The following is a 15,018-nucleotide window of genomic DNA, read 5'->3' as shown; positions in this document are numbered from 1 at the left end:
CTGGGATCTGGGATCTGGGATCTGGGATCTGAGGGTGTTCTCCCGTTCCAGCTGGTGCTGGATTCCCAGAAGTGCTGGGATCTGGGATCTGGGATCTGGGATCTGAGGGTGTTTTCCCCTTCCAGCTGGTGCTGGATTCCCAGAAGCGCTGGGATCTGGGATCTGGGATCTGAGGGTGTTCTCCCGTTCCAGCTGGTGCTGGATTCCCAGAAGCGCTGGGATCTGGGATCTGGGATCTGGGATCTGAGGGTGTTTTCCCGTTCCAGCTGGTGCTGGATTCCCAGAAGCGCTGGGATCTGGGATCTGGGATCTGGGATCTGAGGGTGTTTTCCCGTTCCAGCTGGTGCTGGATTCCCAGAAGCGCTGGGATCTGGGATCTGGGATCTGGGATCTGGGATCTGGGATCTGGGATCTGAGGGTGTTTTCCCCTTCCAGCTGGTGCTGGATTCCCAGAAGCGCTGGGATCTGGGATCTGGGATCTGGGATCTGAGGGTGTTTTCCCCTTCCAGCTGGTGCTGGATTCCCAGAAGCGCTGGGATCTGGGATCTGGGATCTGGGATCTGGGATCTGGGATCTGGGATCTGAGGGTGTTTTCCCGTTCCAGCTGGTGCTGGATTCCCAGAAGCGCTGGGATCTGGGATCTGGGATCTGGGATCTGGGATCTGGGATCTGGGATCTGAGGGTGTTCTCCCGTTCCAGCTGGTGCTGGATTCCCAGAAGCGCTGGGATCTGGGATCTGGGATCTGGGATCTGAGGGTGTTCTCCCATTCCAGCTGGTGCTGGATTCCCAGAAGTGCTGGGATCTGGGATCTGGGATCTGGGATCTGAGGGTGTTCTCCCGTTCCAGCTGGTGCTGGATTCCCAGAAGTGCTGGGATCTGGGATCTGGGATCTGAGGGTGTTTTCCCGTTCCAGCTGGTGCTGGATTCCCAGAAGTGCTGGGATCTGGGATCTGGGATCTGGGATCTGAGGGTGTTTTCCCGTTCCAGCTGGTGCTGGATTCCCAGAAGCGCTGGGATCTGGGATCTGGGATCTGGGATCTGAGGGTGTTTTCCCGTTCCAGCTGGTGCTGGATTCCCAGAAGCGCGTGTTCTCCTGGGGTTTCGGGGGCTACGGGCGGCTGGGCCACGCCGAGCAGAAGGACGAGATGGTTCCGCGGCTGGTGAAGCTCTTCGACTTCCCGGGGCGCGGCGCCGCCCAGATCTACGCGGGATACACCTGCTCCTTCGCCGTCAGCGAGACCGGTGGGAACGCCGGGACCGGGAATACCGGGATCGGGGGTTTGGGAATGCCACAGGGGCTGGCAGCGGGACGGGTGGGAATGCCGGGATGGGGAATGCCGGGATCTGGGATCGGGGATTTGGGAATGCCACAGGGGCTGGCAGCGGGATGGGTGGGAACGCTGGGATTGGGAATTTGGGATTTGGGGTTTGGGAATGCCACAGGGGCTGGCAGCGGGATGGGTGGGAACGCCGGGATCTGGGATTTGGGATCTGGGAATGCTGGGGGCACCATCAGTGAGACAAGTGGGGATTTGGGAATGCCACAGGGGCTGGCAGCGGGATGGGTGGGAATGTCGGGATCGGGAATGCCGGCGTCGGGGGTTTGGGAATGCCACAGGGGCTGGCAGCAGGATGGGTGGGCATGCTGGGATCTGGAATTTTGGATTTGGGAATGCTGGGGGCACCATCAGCGAGACAACTGGGGATTTTGGAATGCCACAGGGGCTGGCAGCGGGACGGGTGGGAATGCCGGGATTGGGAATGCCGGGAGTGCCAGGGGGCTGGCAGTGGGATGGCTGGGAATTCTGGGATTTGGGATCTGGGAATGCTGGGGGCACCATCAATGAGACAGGTGGGGTTTTGGGATTTGGGAATGCTGGGAATGCCACAGTGGCTGGCAGCTGGACGGGTGGGAATGCCAAAGGGGCTGGCAGCAGGATGGCTGGGAATGCCGGGATCTGGGATTTGGGATCTGGGAATGCTGGGGGCACCATCAGCGAGACAGGTAGGGATTTGGGATGGTATTCCCATGGACCTGGGATTTGGGAATTCCGGGGAATCCATGCCCTGACAGGTGGGATTCTCACGGATCCAGAATTCGGGGATTCCGGGGGTAGCTGTTACCTGACAGGTGGGATTCCCATGGATTTGGGGATTCCGGGGGATCCGTGCCCTGACGGGTGGGATCCCCATGGATTTGGGAATTCCAGGGGATCGGTGCCCTGACGGGTGGGATCCCCATGGATTTGGGGATTCCGGGGGATCCGTGCCCTGCTGGGTGGGATCCCCATGGATTTGGGGATTCCGGGGGATCCCTGCCCTGCTGGGTGGGATCCCCATGGATTTGGGAATTCCGGGGTTCCCCTGCAGGCGGGTTGTTCTTCTGGGGCGCCACCAACACGTCCCGGGAGTCCACCATGTACCCCAAGGCGGTGCAGGACCTGTGCGGGTGGAGGATCCGCAGCCTGGCCTGCGGGTGAGTGCGGCTCCGGGAATTCCGGCCCGGGACGGGGGAGCCGGAGCCGCGGGACCAGGGATGGCCTCCCTTGCAGGAAGAGCTCCGTCATCGTGGCGGCCGACGAGAGCACCATCAGCTGGGGGCCCTCGCCCACCTTCGGGGAGCTGGTACGCCCCGAAAACCCCAAAGGAAACCCCAGAAACTCCAAAGGAAACCCCAGAAACTCCAAAGGAACCCCAAAAACCCCAAAGGAATACCAAAAACCCAAAGGAAACCCCAGAAACCCCAAAGGAATCCCAGAAACCCCAAAGGAACCCTAAAAACCTCAAAGGAACCCCAAAAATCCAAAAGGAATCCCAAAAACCCCAAAGGAAACCCCAGAAACCCCAAAGGAACCCCAAAAACCCCAAAGAAACCCCAAAAACCCCAAAGGAAACCCAGAAAACCCAAAGGAATCCCAAAAACCCCAAAGGAAACCCCAGAAACCCCAAAGGAAACCCAGAAACCCCAAAGGAATCCCAAAAACCCCAAAGGAAACCCCAGAAACCCCAAAGGAAACCCCAGAAACCCCAAAGGAAACCCAAAAACCCCAAAGAAAACCCAGAAACCCCAAAGGAAACCCCCAAAACACCAAAGAAAACCCAAATACCCCAAAGGAAACCCCAGAAACCCCAAGGGAAACCCAGAAACCCCAAAGAAACCCCAAAAACCCCAAAGGAATCCCAAAAACCCCAAAGGAATCCCAAAACCCCAAAGGAAACCCCAGAAACCCCAAAGGAAACCCCAAACTGACACCCCAAACCCACCATCAGCTGGGGGCCCTCGCCCACCTTTGGGGAGCTGGTACACCCCGAAAACCCCAAAGGAAACCCCAGAAACCCCAAAGGAAACCCCAAACTGACACCCCAAACCCACCATCAGCTGGGGGCCCTCGCCCACCTTTGGGGAGCTGGTACGCCCCGAAAACCCCAAAGGAAACCCCAGAAACCCCAAAGGAACCCCAAAAACCCCAAAGGAATCCCAAAAACCCCAAAGGAAACCCCAGAAACCCCAAAGGAAACCCCAGAAACCCCAAAGGAAACCGCAGAAACCTCAAAGGAACCCCAAAAACCCCAAAGGAACCCTAAAAACCCCAAAGGAATCCCAAAAACCCCAAAGGAACCCTAAAAACCCCAAAGGAACCCCAAAAACCCCAAAGAAAACCCAAAAACCCCAAAGGAAACCCCAGAAACCCCAAAGGAAACCCAAAAACCCCAAAGAAAACCCAGAAACCCCAAAGGAAACCCCCAAAACACCAAAGAAAACCCAAAAACCCCAAAGGAAACCCCAAAAACACCAACTGACACCCCAAATATCCAAAAGGTCACCTCAAATCCCCCTGGGAACCCCAATGGACATCCCGAATCTCCCAAACCCTGGGGCCCCACCGAGTGTTCCCTGTCCATGGGATGTTCCCCCAGGGATATGGGGACCACAAACCCAAATCCCACAAATCCCAAATCCCAAATCGACCAATCCCATGGGATGTTCCCACAGGGATATGGGGACCACAAACCCAAATCCCAAATCCCAAATCCCAAATCAACCAATCCCATGGGATGTTCCCACAGGGATATGGGGACCACAAACCCAAATCCCAAATCCCAAAATGACCAATCCCATGGGATGTTCCCACAGGGATATGGGGACCACAAAGCCAAATCCCAAATCCCAAATCCCAAAATGACCAATCCCATGGGATGTTCCCTCAGGGATATGGGGACCACAAACCCAAATCCCACAAATCGACCAATCCCATGGGATGTTCCCACAGGGATATGGGGACCACAAACCCAAATCCCACAAATCCCAAATCCCAAAATGACCAATCCCTGTCCATGGGATGTTCCCACAGGGATATGGGGACCACAAACCCAAATCCCAGATCCCAAAATGACCAATCCCATGGGATGTTCCCACAGGGATATGGGGACCACAAACCCAAATCCCAAATCCCAAATCCCAAAATGACCAATCCCATGGGATGTTCCCACAGGGATATGGGGACCACAAACCCAAATCCCACAAATCGACCAATCCCATGGGATGTTCCCACAGGGATATGGGGACCACAAACCCAAATCCCAAATCCCAAAATGACCAATCCCATGGGATGTTCCCTCAGGGATATGGGGACCACAAACCCAAATCCCACAAATCCCAAATCCCAAAATGACCAATCCCATGGGATGTTCCCTCAGGGATATGGGGACCACAAACCCAAATCCCAGATCCCAAAATGACCAATCCCATGGGATGTTCCCACAGGGATATGGGGACCACAAACCCAAATCCCAAATCCCAAAATGACCAATCCCATGGGATGTTCCCACAGGGATATGGGGACCACAAAGCCAAATCCCAAATCCCAAATCCCAAAATGACCAATCCCATGGGATGTTCCCTCAGGGATATGGGGACCACAAACCCAAATCCCAAATCCCAAAATGACCAATCCCATGGGATGTTCCCACAGGGATATGGGGACCACAAACCCAAATCCCAAATCCCAAATCCCAAATCCCAAATCCCAAAATGACCAATCCCATGGGATGTTCCCTCAGGGATATGGGGACCACAAACCCAAATCCCAAATCCCAAAATGACCAATCCCATGGGATGTTCCCACAGGGATATGGGGACCACAAACCCAAATCCCACAAATCGACCAATCCCATGGGATGTTCCCACAGGGATATGGGGACCACAAACCCAAATCCCAAATCCCAAAATGACCAATCCCATGGGATGTTCCCTCAGGGATATGGGGACCACAAACCCAAATCCCACAAATCCCAAATCCCAAAATGACCAATCCCATGGGATGTTCCCTCAGGGATATGGGGACCACAAACCCAAATCCCAGATCCCAAAATGACCAATCCCATGGGATGTTCCCACAGGGATATGGGGACCACAAACCCAAATCCCAAATCCCAAAATGACCAATCCCATGGGATGTTCCCACAGGGATATGGGGACCACAAAGCCAAATCCCAAATCCCAAATCCCAAAATGACCAATCCCATGGGATGTTCCCTCAGGGATATGGGGACCACAAACCCAAATCCCAAATCCCAAAATGACCAATCCCATGGGATGTTCCCACAGGGATATGGGGACCACAAACCCAAATCCCAAATCCCAAATCCCAAATCCCAAATCCCAAAATGACCAATCCCATGGGATGTTCCCTCAGGGATATGGGGACCACAAACCCAAATCCCAAATCCCAAAATGACCAATCCCATGGGATGTTCCCACAGGGATATGGGGACCACAAACCCAAATCCCAAATCCCAAATCCCAAAATGACCAATCCCATGGGATGTTCCCACAGGGATATGGGGACCACAAACCCAAATCCCAAATCCCAAATCCCAAAATTACCAATCCCGTGGGATGTTCCCACAGGGATATGGGGACCACAAACCCAAATCCCAAAATGACCAATCCCATGGGATGTTCCCACAGGGATATGGGGACCACAAACCCAAATCGTCCACGGCGGCGCAGGAGGTGAAAACCCTGGACGGGATCTACACCGAGCAGGTGAGGGGACCCCACAGGGCTTGTGGGGTCAGGGGGCACCTGTGGGGAATCATTTGGGGTGCCTGAGCCCCTACACAGCTCCCCACACCCGTGGGGTGAGCGAGGGGATCTGTGGGGAATCATTTGGGGTGGCTGAGCCGTGCCCAGCTCATGTGACACCCATGGGGTGATGGAGAGGACACCTGGATTGCCCCCAAAATAATTTGGGGTGGCTGAGGCTGTGTGAACTCATCACACCTGTGGGGTGAGCGAGGGGATCTGTGGGGATTTATTTGGGGTGGCTGAGCCGTGCCCAGCTCGTGACACCCATGGGGTGATGGAGAGGGCACCCAGATTGCCCCCAAAATAATTTGGGGTGGCTGAGGCCATGCCCAGCTCATCCCATCTGTGGGGTGAAAGGAGGGCTCCTTTGGGGAGGAATTTGGGGTGGCTGAGGCCATACACAGGTCGGCTCACTTGTGGGGAATCATTTGGGGTGGCTGAGCTGTTCCCAGCTCATGACACCCATGGGGTGATGGAGAGGACACCTGCATTGCCCTAAAATAATTTGGGGTGTCTGAGCCCATACACAGGTCAGCTCACCTGTGGGGTGAGCGAGGGGATCTGTGGGGAATAATTTGGGGTGGCTGAGGCTGTGTGAACTCATCACACTTGTGGGGTGAGCAAGGGGATCTGTGGGGATTTATTTGGGATGGCTGAGCCATGCCCAGCTCGTGACACCCATGGGGTGATGGAGAGGGCACCCAGATTACCCCTAAATTAATTTGGGGTGGCTGAGGCCGTACACAGCTCATCCTGTGTGTGGGGTGAAGGAGGGAATCTGTGGGGAATAACTTGGGGTGGCTGAGGCTGTGTGAAATCACACTTGTGGGGTGAAGGAGGGCACCTGTGGGGAATCATTTGGGGTATCTGAGCTGTTCCCAGCTCATGACACCCATGGGGTGATGGAGAGGACACCCAGATTGCCCCCAAAATAATTTGGGGTGGCTGAGGCCATACACAGCTCCCCACACCTGTGGGGAATCATTTGGGGTGGCTGAGCCGTGCCCAGCTCATGACACCCATGGGGTGATGGAGAGGGCACCCAGATTACCCCTAAATTAATTTGGGGTGGCTGAGGCCATACACAGCTCCCCACACCCGTGGGGTGAGCGAGGGGATCTGTGGGGAATAATTTGGGGTGGCTGAGAACTCCCCACACCTTTATTTGGGGTGAGGGTGGAGCACCTGGATCCCCCCGAATGACCGGGAACACCGAGGCCGTGCCCAGCTCGTCACACCTGAGGGGCACCGGGGGCCGCGCCCCAAAATAATTTGGGGTGGCTGAGACCTGACACAGCTCCTCACACCCGTGGGGTGAGGGAGCACCTGTGGGGCCCTCCCCGAAAATAATTTGGGGTTGGGTGAGGCCGTGCCCAGCTCGTGACAGCCGTGGGGTGATGGAGAGGGCACCTGGGGGCTCTTCCCTAAAATAAACAGGGAAACTGAGGCCGTGCCCAGCTCGTGACACCCGTGGGCCCCTCCCTTAAAACAAACAGGGAAACTGAGGCACTGAGGCTGTGCACAACTCATCACATCCGCAGGGCCCTCCCCTAAAATAAACAGGGAAACTGAGGCTGCGCCCTGCCCATCGCTCCGGGGTGCATTCCTTAAAATAAACAGGGAAACTGAGGCCATGCACAACTCGTGACAGCAGGATCCATTCCCTAAAATAAACAGGGAAACTGAGGCTGTACACAGCTCAGGACAGCAGGATCCATTCCCTAAAATAAACAGGGAAACTGAGGCCATACACAACTCATAACATGGGATCCATTCCCTAAAATAAACAGGGAAACTGAGGCCGTGCCCAGCCCATCACACTGGGATCCATTCCCTAAAATAAACAGGGAAACTGAGGCTGTGCACAGCTCATAACATGGGATCCATTCCCTAAAATAAACAGGGAAACTGAGGCCGTGCCCAGCCCATCACACTGGGATCCATTCCCTAAAATAAACGGGGAAACTGAGGCTGTGCCCAGCCCATCACACTGGGATCCATTCCCTAAAATAAACGGGGAAACTGAGGCCGTGCCCAGCCCGTGACACCCGTGGGTGCCGGGCAGGGGGTGCAGGGCCCTTCCCTAAAACTCCCTTGGGATGCTCCAGGCCGGACTGGATCCCAGCAGGAGGGAGGGATCCCGGGAGGGATCCCCGGATCCCCTCAGCTGCACCTTTCCCTTTTCCATGGGCAGTGTCCGCTCCTGGGTGTCCTTTCCCATTCCCAGTTCCATGGGCATTCCCACTCCAAGCTGCCCCATTCCCATTCCCCTGGGCATTCCCATTCCCAGTTCCATGGGTATTCCCACTCCCAGCTGACCCATTCCCTTCCCTTCTCCCATTCCCAGTTCCATGGGCCATTCAAATTCCCAGCTGACCCATTCCAGGTGGCCATGGACAATTCCCATTCCCAGATTCCAGGTGGCCATGGACAATTCCCATTCCCAGCTGACCCATTCCCATTCCCATTCCTGGTGGGTGGCCATGGACAATTCCCATTCCCATCTGACCCATTCCCATTCCCGGTGGCCATGGACAATTCCCATTCCCAACTGACCCATTCCCATTCCCGGTGGCCATGGACAATTCCCATTCCCATCTGACCCATTCCCATTCCCGGTGGCCATGGACAATTCCCATTCCCATCTGACCCATTCCCGTTCCCATTCCCGGTGGCCATGGACAATTCCCATTCCCATCTGACCCATTCCCGTTCCAGGTGGCCATGGACAATTCCCATTCCCATCTGACCCATTCCCATTCCCGGTGGCCATGGACAATTCCCATTCCCAGCTGACCCATTCCCGTTCCAGGTGGCCATGGACAATTCCCATTCCCATCTGACCCATTCCCATTCCCGGTGGCCATGGGCAATTCCCAGCTGACCCATTCCCGTTCCCATTCCAGGTGGCCATGGGCTATTCCCATTCCCATCTGACCCATTCCCGTTCCAGGTGGCCATGGGCTATTCCCATTCCCATCTGACCCATTCCCATTCCCATTCCCGGTGGCCATGGACAATTCCCATTCCCATTCCCATTCCCATTCCCGGTGGCCATGGACAATTCCCATTCCCATCTGACCCATTCCCATTCCCGGTGGCCATGGACAATTCCCATTCCCATCTGACCCATTCCCATTCCCGGTGGCCATGGACAATTCCCATTCCCATCTGACCCATTCCCATTCCCATTCCCGGTGGCCATGGACAATTCCCATTCCCATTCCCATTCCCATTCCCGGTGGCCATGGACAATTCCCATTCCCATCTGACCCATTCCCATTCCCGGTGGCCATGGACAATTCCCATTCCCATCTGACCCATTCCCATTCCAGGTGGCCATGGACAATTCCCATTCCCATCTGACCCATTCCCATTCCCATTCCCGGTGGCCATGGACAATTCCCATTCCCAGCTGACCCATTCCCATTCCAGGTGGCCATGGGCTATTCCCATTCCCAGATGACCCATTCCCATTCCCATTCCTGGTGGGTGGCCATGGACAATTCCCATTCCCATCTGACCCATTCCCATTCCCGGTGGCCATGGGCTATTCCCATTCCCATCTGACCCATTCCCATTCCCGGTGGCCATGGACAATTTCCATTCCCAACTGACCCATTCCCATTCCCATTCCTGGTGGCCATGGACAATTCCCATTCCCATCTGACCCATTCCCGTTCCAGGTGGCCATGGACAATTCCCATTCCCATCTGACCCATTCCCATTCCCATTCCCGGTGGAATGGGCTATTCCCATTCCCATTCCCATTCCCATTCCCGGTGGCCATGGACAATTCCCATTCCCATCTGACCCATTCCCATTCCAGGTGGCCATGGACAATTCCCATTCCCATCTGACCCATTCCCATTCCAGGTGGCCATGGACAATTCCCATTCCCATCTGACCCATTCCCATTCCCATTCCCGGTGGCCATGGGCTATTCCCATTCCCATCTGACCCATTCCCATTCCCGGTGGCCATGGGCTATTCCCATTCCCAGCTCACCCATTCCCGTTCCAGGTGGCCATGGGCTATTCCCATTCCCAGCTGACCCATTCCCGTTCCCATTCCAGGTGGCCATGGGCTATTCCCACTCGCTGGTGATCGCCCGGGACGAGTCGGAGGCGGAGCAGGAGAAGCTGCGGAAGCTGCCGGAGTACAACCCCCGCACCCTCTGAGGGGTCCCCATCCCCATCCCGATCCCGATCCCGATCCCAATCCCGATCCCGATCCCGATCCCGCTTCTCCATCCCGCCCGCCGTGCTCCCTCCCCGTCCCCGCATTCCCAGCCCTCGGGGGGGCCATTCCCAGCCCCGCTGTTCCCGGCTTTTGGAATTCCCGACCGCAGCCGAGCCTTCCGGCCCGGCCCGCCCCGCCTTTCGTAGGGTCTGGCCTTGAATCGCTTTGGATTTTATTTGTATTTTTCCGCAGCTTTTTTTTTACTGTTTCCCATTTTTCCAGCCCCGAACTTCCGTGGCTGCCGGCTCGGGATCACTCTGGGAATCTGATCCCGGCTTGGGATCCCCCTTAGGGATCTGGGATCCCTAAGGAGCAGCTGCCAACGCCTGGTTTTTCCTCCTACGCTCCCATTTTTCCCAATATTCCCATTTTTTGCTGGTTTTCCCTCTTTTGGGTGCTACAGTTTTCGGGATTTCCCCTCTCCCACCCCTCCAGCATCCGCAGGGATCCCGGATCCCATCCCAGCAGCATTCCCGGATCCCATCCCAGCAGCATTCCCGGGCTCCCCGCCCTCGCCCACCCCGGGGACATCTCAGGGATCACGAGGGGAGTCCCAAAGGAATTTTTTTCCCGGGAATTGGGGGTTTTTCCCTTCTGGCGGATGGTTTGGCCCGGGATCAGCCGGAATTCCCGCGTTCCCAGTTCCCTCCGTGCCAGGTCACTGTGCTGGAATCTCGAGGTGCCTTCAGGAGCAGAGCCCGGCTCTGCCCCGCGCCATTCCCGCTCCCTTCGGGCCGTTTTTAGGGATTCTCCTGGATTTTTCCATGGATTTTTGCTCCTTCCCATCTCCTCCCCGGGGCGGCGCTCGGGGAGTTTGCAGTAAAAAAAAAAAAAGGGTTTTGGTCAATTTTTGGGATCCGGGGTCGTTTTCCAGGGGGTTTGGAGAGGGGAGATCCCGGCCGGGGGAGCAGCCAGCGGGAAAATCCCAAATCCCGGTTTTTTAGCAGATTTTGGGATTTGGGGGGTGGGGAATCGCCAAAACCCTGCTTGGAGCCCCAAAAACTGCAGGAGGTCGTTCCTGCATTCCAGAGGAATTCCCAGGTTTGGGAAGGATCCAAGGGTGCCATTCCCACATTCCCAAGAAATTTCCAGGTTTGGGAAGGATCCAAGGGTGCCATTCCCACATTCCCGTGGGGTCATTCCTGAGGATTTCCCAGCTCGGGGAAATCCATTCCCAGGGAATTCCCATATTTGGGAATGATCTAGGAGGGCCATTCCTGAATCCCCGAGGGTTGTTCCCGCATTCCCAAGGAATTCCAGGTTTGGGAAGGATCCAAGGCTGCCATTCCCACATTCCCAAGAAATTCCCAGGTTTGGGAAGGATCCAAGGGTGCCATTCCTGCATCCCCAAGGGGCCGTTCCCACATTCCTGAGGAATTCCCAAGTTTGGGAAGGATCCAGATGTGCCATTCCCAAGAAATTCTCAGCTTTGGGAAGGATCTTGGATGGGGAGAGGATCATTCCCACATTCCCAAGGTTCATTCCCATGGGGTCATTCCCACATTCCCAAGGGTCATTCCCGCATTCCCAGGGGTCATTCCCACATTCCTAAGGGTCATTCCCATGGGATCGTTCCCGCATTCCCGAGGGTCATTCCCACATTCCCAGGGGTCATTCCCACATTCCCGAGGGTCATTCCCACATTTCCAAGGGTCATTCCCAGGGGTCATTCCCACATTCCCGAGGGTCATTCCCACATTTCCAAGGGTCATTCCCACATTCCCAAGTGTCATTCCCACATTCCCAGGAGTCATTCCTGCATTCCCAAGGGTCATTCCCGCATTTCCATGGGGTCATTCCCACATTCTCGAGGGTCATTCCCACATTCCCAAGGGTCATTCCCATGGGGTCATTCCCACATTCCCAGGGGTCATTCCCACATTCCCAAGGGTCATTCCCGTATTTCTGAGTGTCATTCCCACATTCCCAAGGGTCATTCCCATATTTTTTAGGGTCATTCCCACATTCCCAAGGGTCATTCCCGTATTTCTGAGCGTCATTCCCACATTCCCAAGGGTCATTCCCATATTTTTTAGGGTCATTCCCACATTCCCAAGGAATTCCCAGCTCGGGAGGGCTCCTGGATGGGCCGGGGGAGAATCCCGGGATTTTTGTATCCCTCGGAGCCGCCCTCGCCTTCCATTGGCTGGAGTTTAAAAAATTCCCATTTTCCACTTTCAATCCCTGATTTTGGGCACTTTTAAGTCTTTATTCTTCATTTTTCAATATTTTCATTTTTACCTTTTTTTGTTTTTTTTACCATCGAGTTTCATTTTTATTTTTTCTTCGTCCCGGTTTTTGTTCCATCAAAGTCTCCTCGTTTGAATTCCTCATTTTTTTTTGGTTCTCATTATGAATTCAGCGTCGAACTTCATTTTTTCCTTTTTATTTTCTATTTTATTCCATCGAAATTTCTTCATTTTAATTTCTGATTTTTCATTTGGCAAATCCAACTTTGAACTTCATCTTTTCCTTCCCGTTTCTCCTTTTCCAGTTCTATCTTTTAATTCATCTTCTCGTTTGTATTCCTAATTTTTAATCACTTAAGTTTCAAATTCTACTTTTAATTTTTTTTAAATTCTAGTTCAATTTTTAAATTTATTTGATACTTCTTACTCTGATTTTCCATTTTAACTCAATTTTAATATTTATTTCTATTTCTTACTCTAATTTTCCATTTTAATTCAACTTTAATATTTATTTTATATTTCCCCTCCAATTTTTAATTTTATTTCTCTTTTTATTCCACTTTTCATTTTCTATTTTTAACTCTGCTACTTTATTTTACCTTCATTTTTTAACGTTGATATTTAAATTTGAACTTCAATTTTTTTCCTTTATTTCCTTATTTTTTCCTTTTTTTTTATATTCCTATTTTTTCACTCCATATTTTTCAATTCTCAGGATTTCCATTTTTTTATTTTTATTTTTGAAATTTTAATTTTTTGAATTTTTTATTTCATTTTTAATTTCCCTGTTTTGTTCCCAAAAGGACTTGGAGCTGATGCCTCCATTTCCCAAATCCCAATCCAGGCTCCATCCCAAAGCATTCCCGCTCCCGTTTTCCCTCTGGAATTTTGTAGGGACACAGCTCTGGGATCGGGGGTTCCTGTCCCGTTTTCCCTCTGGAATTCCAAAGGGACACAGCTCTGGGATCGGGGATTCCTGTCCCGTTTTCCTCTGGAATTTTGTAGGGACACAGCTCTGGGATTGGGGGTTCCTGTCCCGTTTTCCCTCTGGAATTCCAAAGGGACACAGCTCTGGGATCGGGGGTTCCTGTCCCGTTTTCCTCTGGAATTTTGTAGGGACACAGCTCTGGGATCGGGGATTCCTGTCCCGTTTTCCTCTGGAATTTTGTAGGGATGCAGCTCTGGGATCGGGGGTTCCTGTCCCGTTTTCCCTCTGGAATTTTGTAGGGACACAGCTCTGGGATCGGGGATTCCTGTCCCGTTTTCCTCTGGAATTTTGTAGGGATGCAGCTCTGGGATCGGGGATTCCTGTCCCGTTTTCCTCTGGAATTCCAAAGGGACACAGCTCTGGGATCGGGGGTTCCTGTCCCTGTGTGGGGTCGCTCCAAGGGACCAGCTGTGGATTTTGTCCCTCTGGAATTCCGGCAGGGCTCGGACACGGATCCGTCTGGATCCCTCTGGGACAGGGATGGGTTCCAGGGCTGGGATGGGAATGGGAATGGGAATGGGAATGGGAATGGGAATGGGAATGGGAAATGGAATGGAAATGGGATCAGCTCCCAGGCTGGAGGTGCTGATTCCTTCTGGGAATGGGAATGAGAATGGGAATGGGAATGGGAATGGGGAATGGGAATGGGAATGGGAATGGGAGGAGAAATGTGCAGGGAGTGGGAATGGGAATGGGAATGGGAAATGGGAATGGGAATGGGAATGGGAATGGGAATGGGAATGGGAGTGGGAATGAGCAGGGAATGGGAATGGGAATGGGAGTGGGAATTGGAGTGGGAAGAGCAGGGAATTTGAATGGGAACGAGCGTGGGAGTGGGAATGGGAATGGGAATGGGAATGGGAATGGGAATGGGAATGGGAGGAGGAATGGGAATGGGAATGAGAGTGGGAATGGGAATGGGAGGAGGAATGGGAATGGGAATGGGAATGAGAGTGGGAATGGGAATGGGAGGAGGAATGGGAATGGGAATGGGAATGGGAAATGGAATGGGAATGGGAATGGGAATGGGATCAGCTCCCAGGCTGGAGGTGCTGATTCCCACTGGGAATGAGCCAGGGATGAGAATGGGAATGGGAATGGGAATGGGAATGGGAATGGGAATGGGAATGGGAATGGGAGGAGGAATGTGCAGGGAGTGGGAATGGGAATTGGAGTAGGAATGGGAATGGGAATGAGAGTGGGAATAAGCAGGAAATGGGAATTGGAGTGGGAATGGGAATGGGAGTGGGAATGGGAGTGGGAATCAGAATGGGAATGGGAATGGGAATGAGCAGGGAATGGGAGTGGGAATGAGCAGGGAATGGGAGTGGGAATGGGAATGGAAATTGGAGTGGGAATGGGAGTGGGAATGAGCAGGGAGTGGGAGAGGGAATGAGCAGGAAATGGGAATTGGAGTGGGAATGGGAATGGGAGTGGGAATGGGAAATGGAGTGGGAATGGGAGTGGGAATGGGAGTGGGAGTGGGAATGGGCGGGAGGGGGGCTCT

General features: G+C 53.8%; 1 protein-coding gene across 4 annotated transcripts in view; it reads left to right on the top strand.

Annotated features, from left to right (window-relative positions):
• RCC2 (regulator of chromosome condensation 2) overlaps nucleotides 1-11,181 on the top strand; it is a 35,099-nt gene extending 23,918 nt beyond the window's left edge. For all 4 annotated transcript variants that reach the window (XM_085558462.1, XM_085558464.1, XM_085558460.1 and 1 more), the window contains 5 exons: nucleotides 1,063-1,243; nucleotides 2,372-2,477; nucleotides 2,554-2,626; nucleotides 5,973-6,050; nucleotides 10,169-11,181. In XM_085558462.1, coding sequence (XP_085414588.1) covers nucleotides 1,063-1,243; nucleotides 2,372-2,477; nucleotides 2,554-2,626; nucleotides 5,973-6,050; nucleotides 10,169-10,626 — 896 coding nt within the window. In that variant the 3' untranslated portion in view covers nucleotides 10,627-11,181. The remainder of the gene's footprint in view (nucleotides 1-1,062; nucleotides 1,244-2,371; nucleotides 2,478-2,553; nucleotides 2,627-5,972; nucleotides 6,051-10,168) is intronic.
• The last annotated feature ends 3,837 nt before the right edge of the window (nucleotides 11,182-15,018 follow it).

The sequence above is a fragment of the Lonchura striata genome, chromosome 21, assembly GCF_050655825.1.
Source record: "Lonchura striata isolate lonStrDom1 chromosome 21, ASM5065582v1, whole genome shotgun sequence".
In the NCBI taxonomy this organism is placed as follows: Eukaryota; Metazoa; Chordata; class Aves; order Passeriformes; family Estrildidae; genus Lonchura; species Lonchura striata.
The sequence above is the reverse complement of the archived record's forward strand: the minus strand, read 5'-3'. Positions and strand labels throughout refer to the sequence as shown.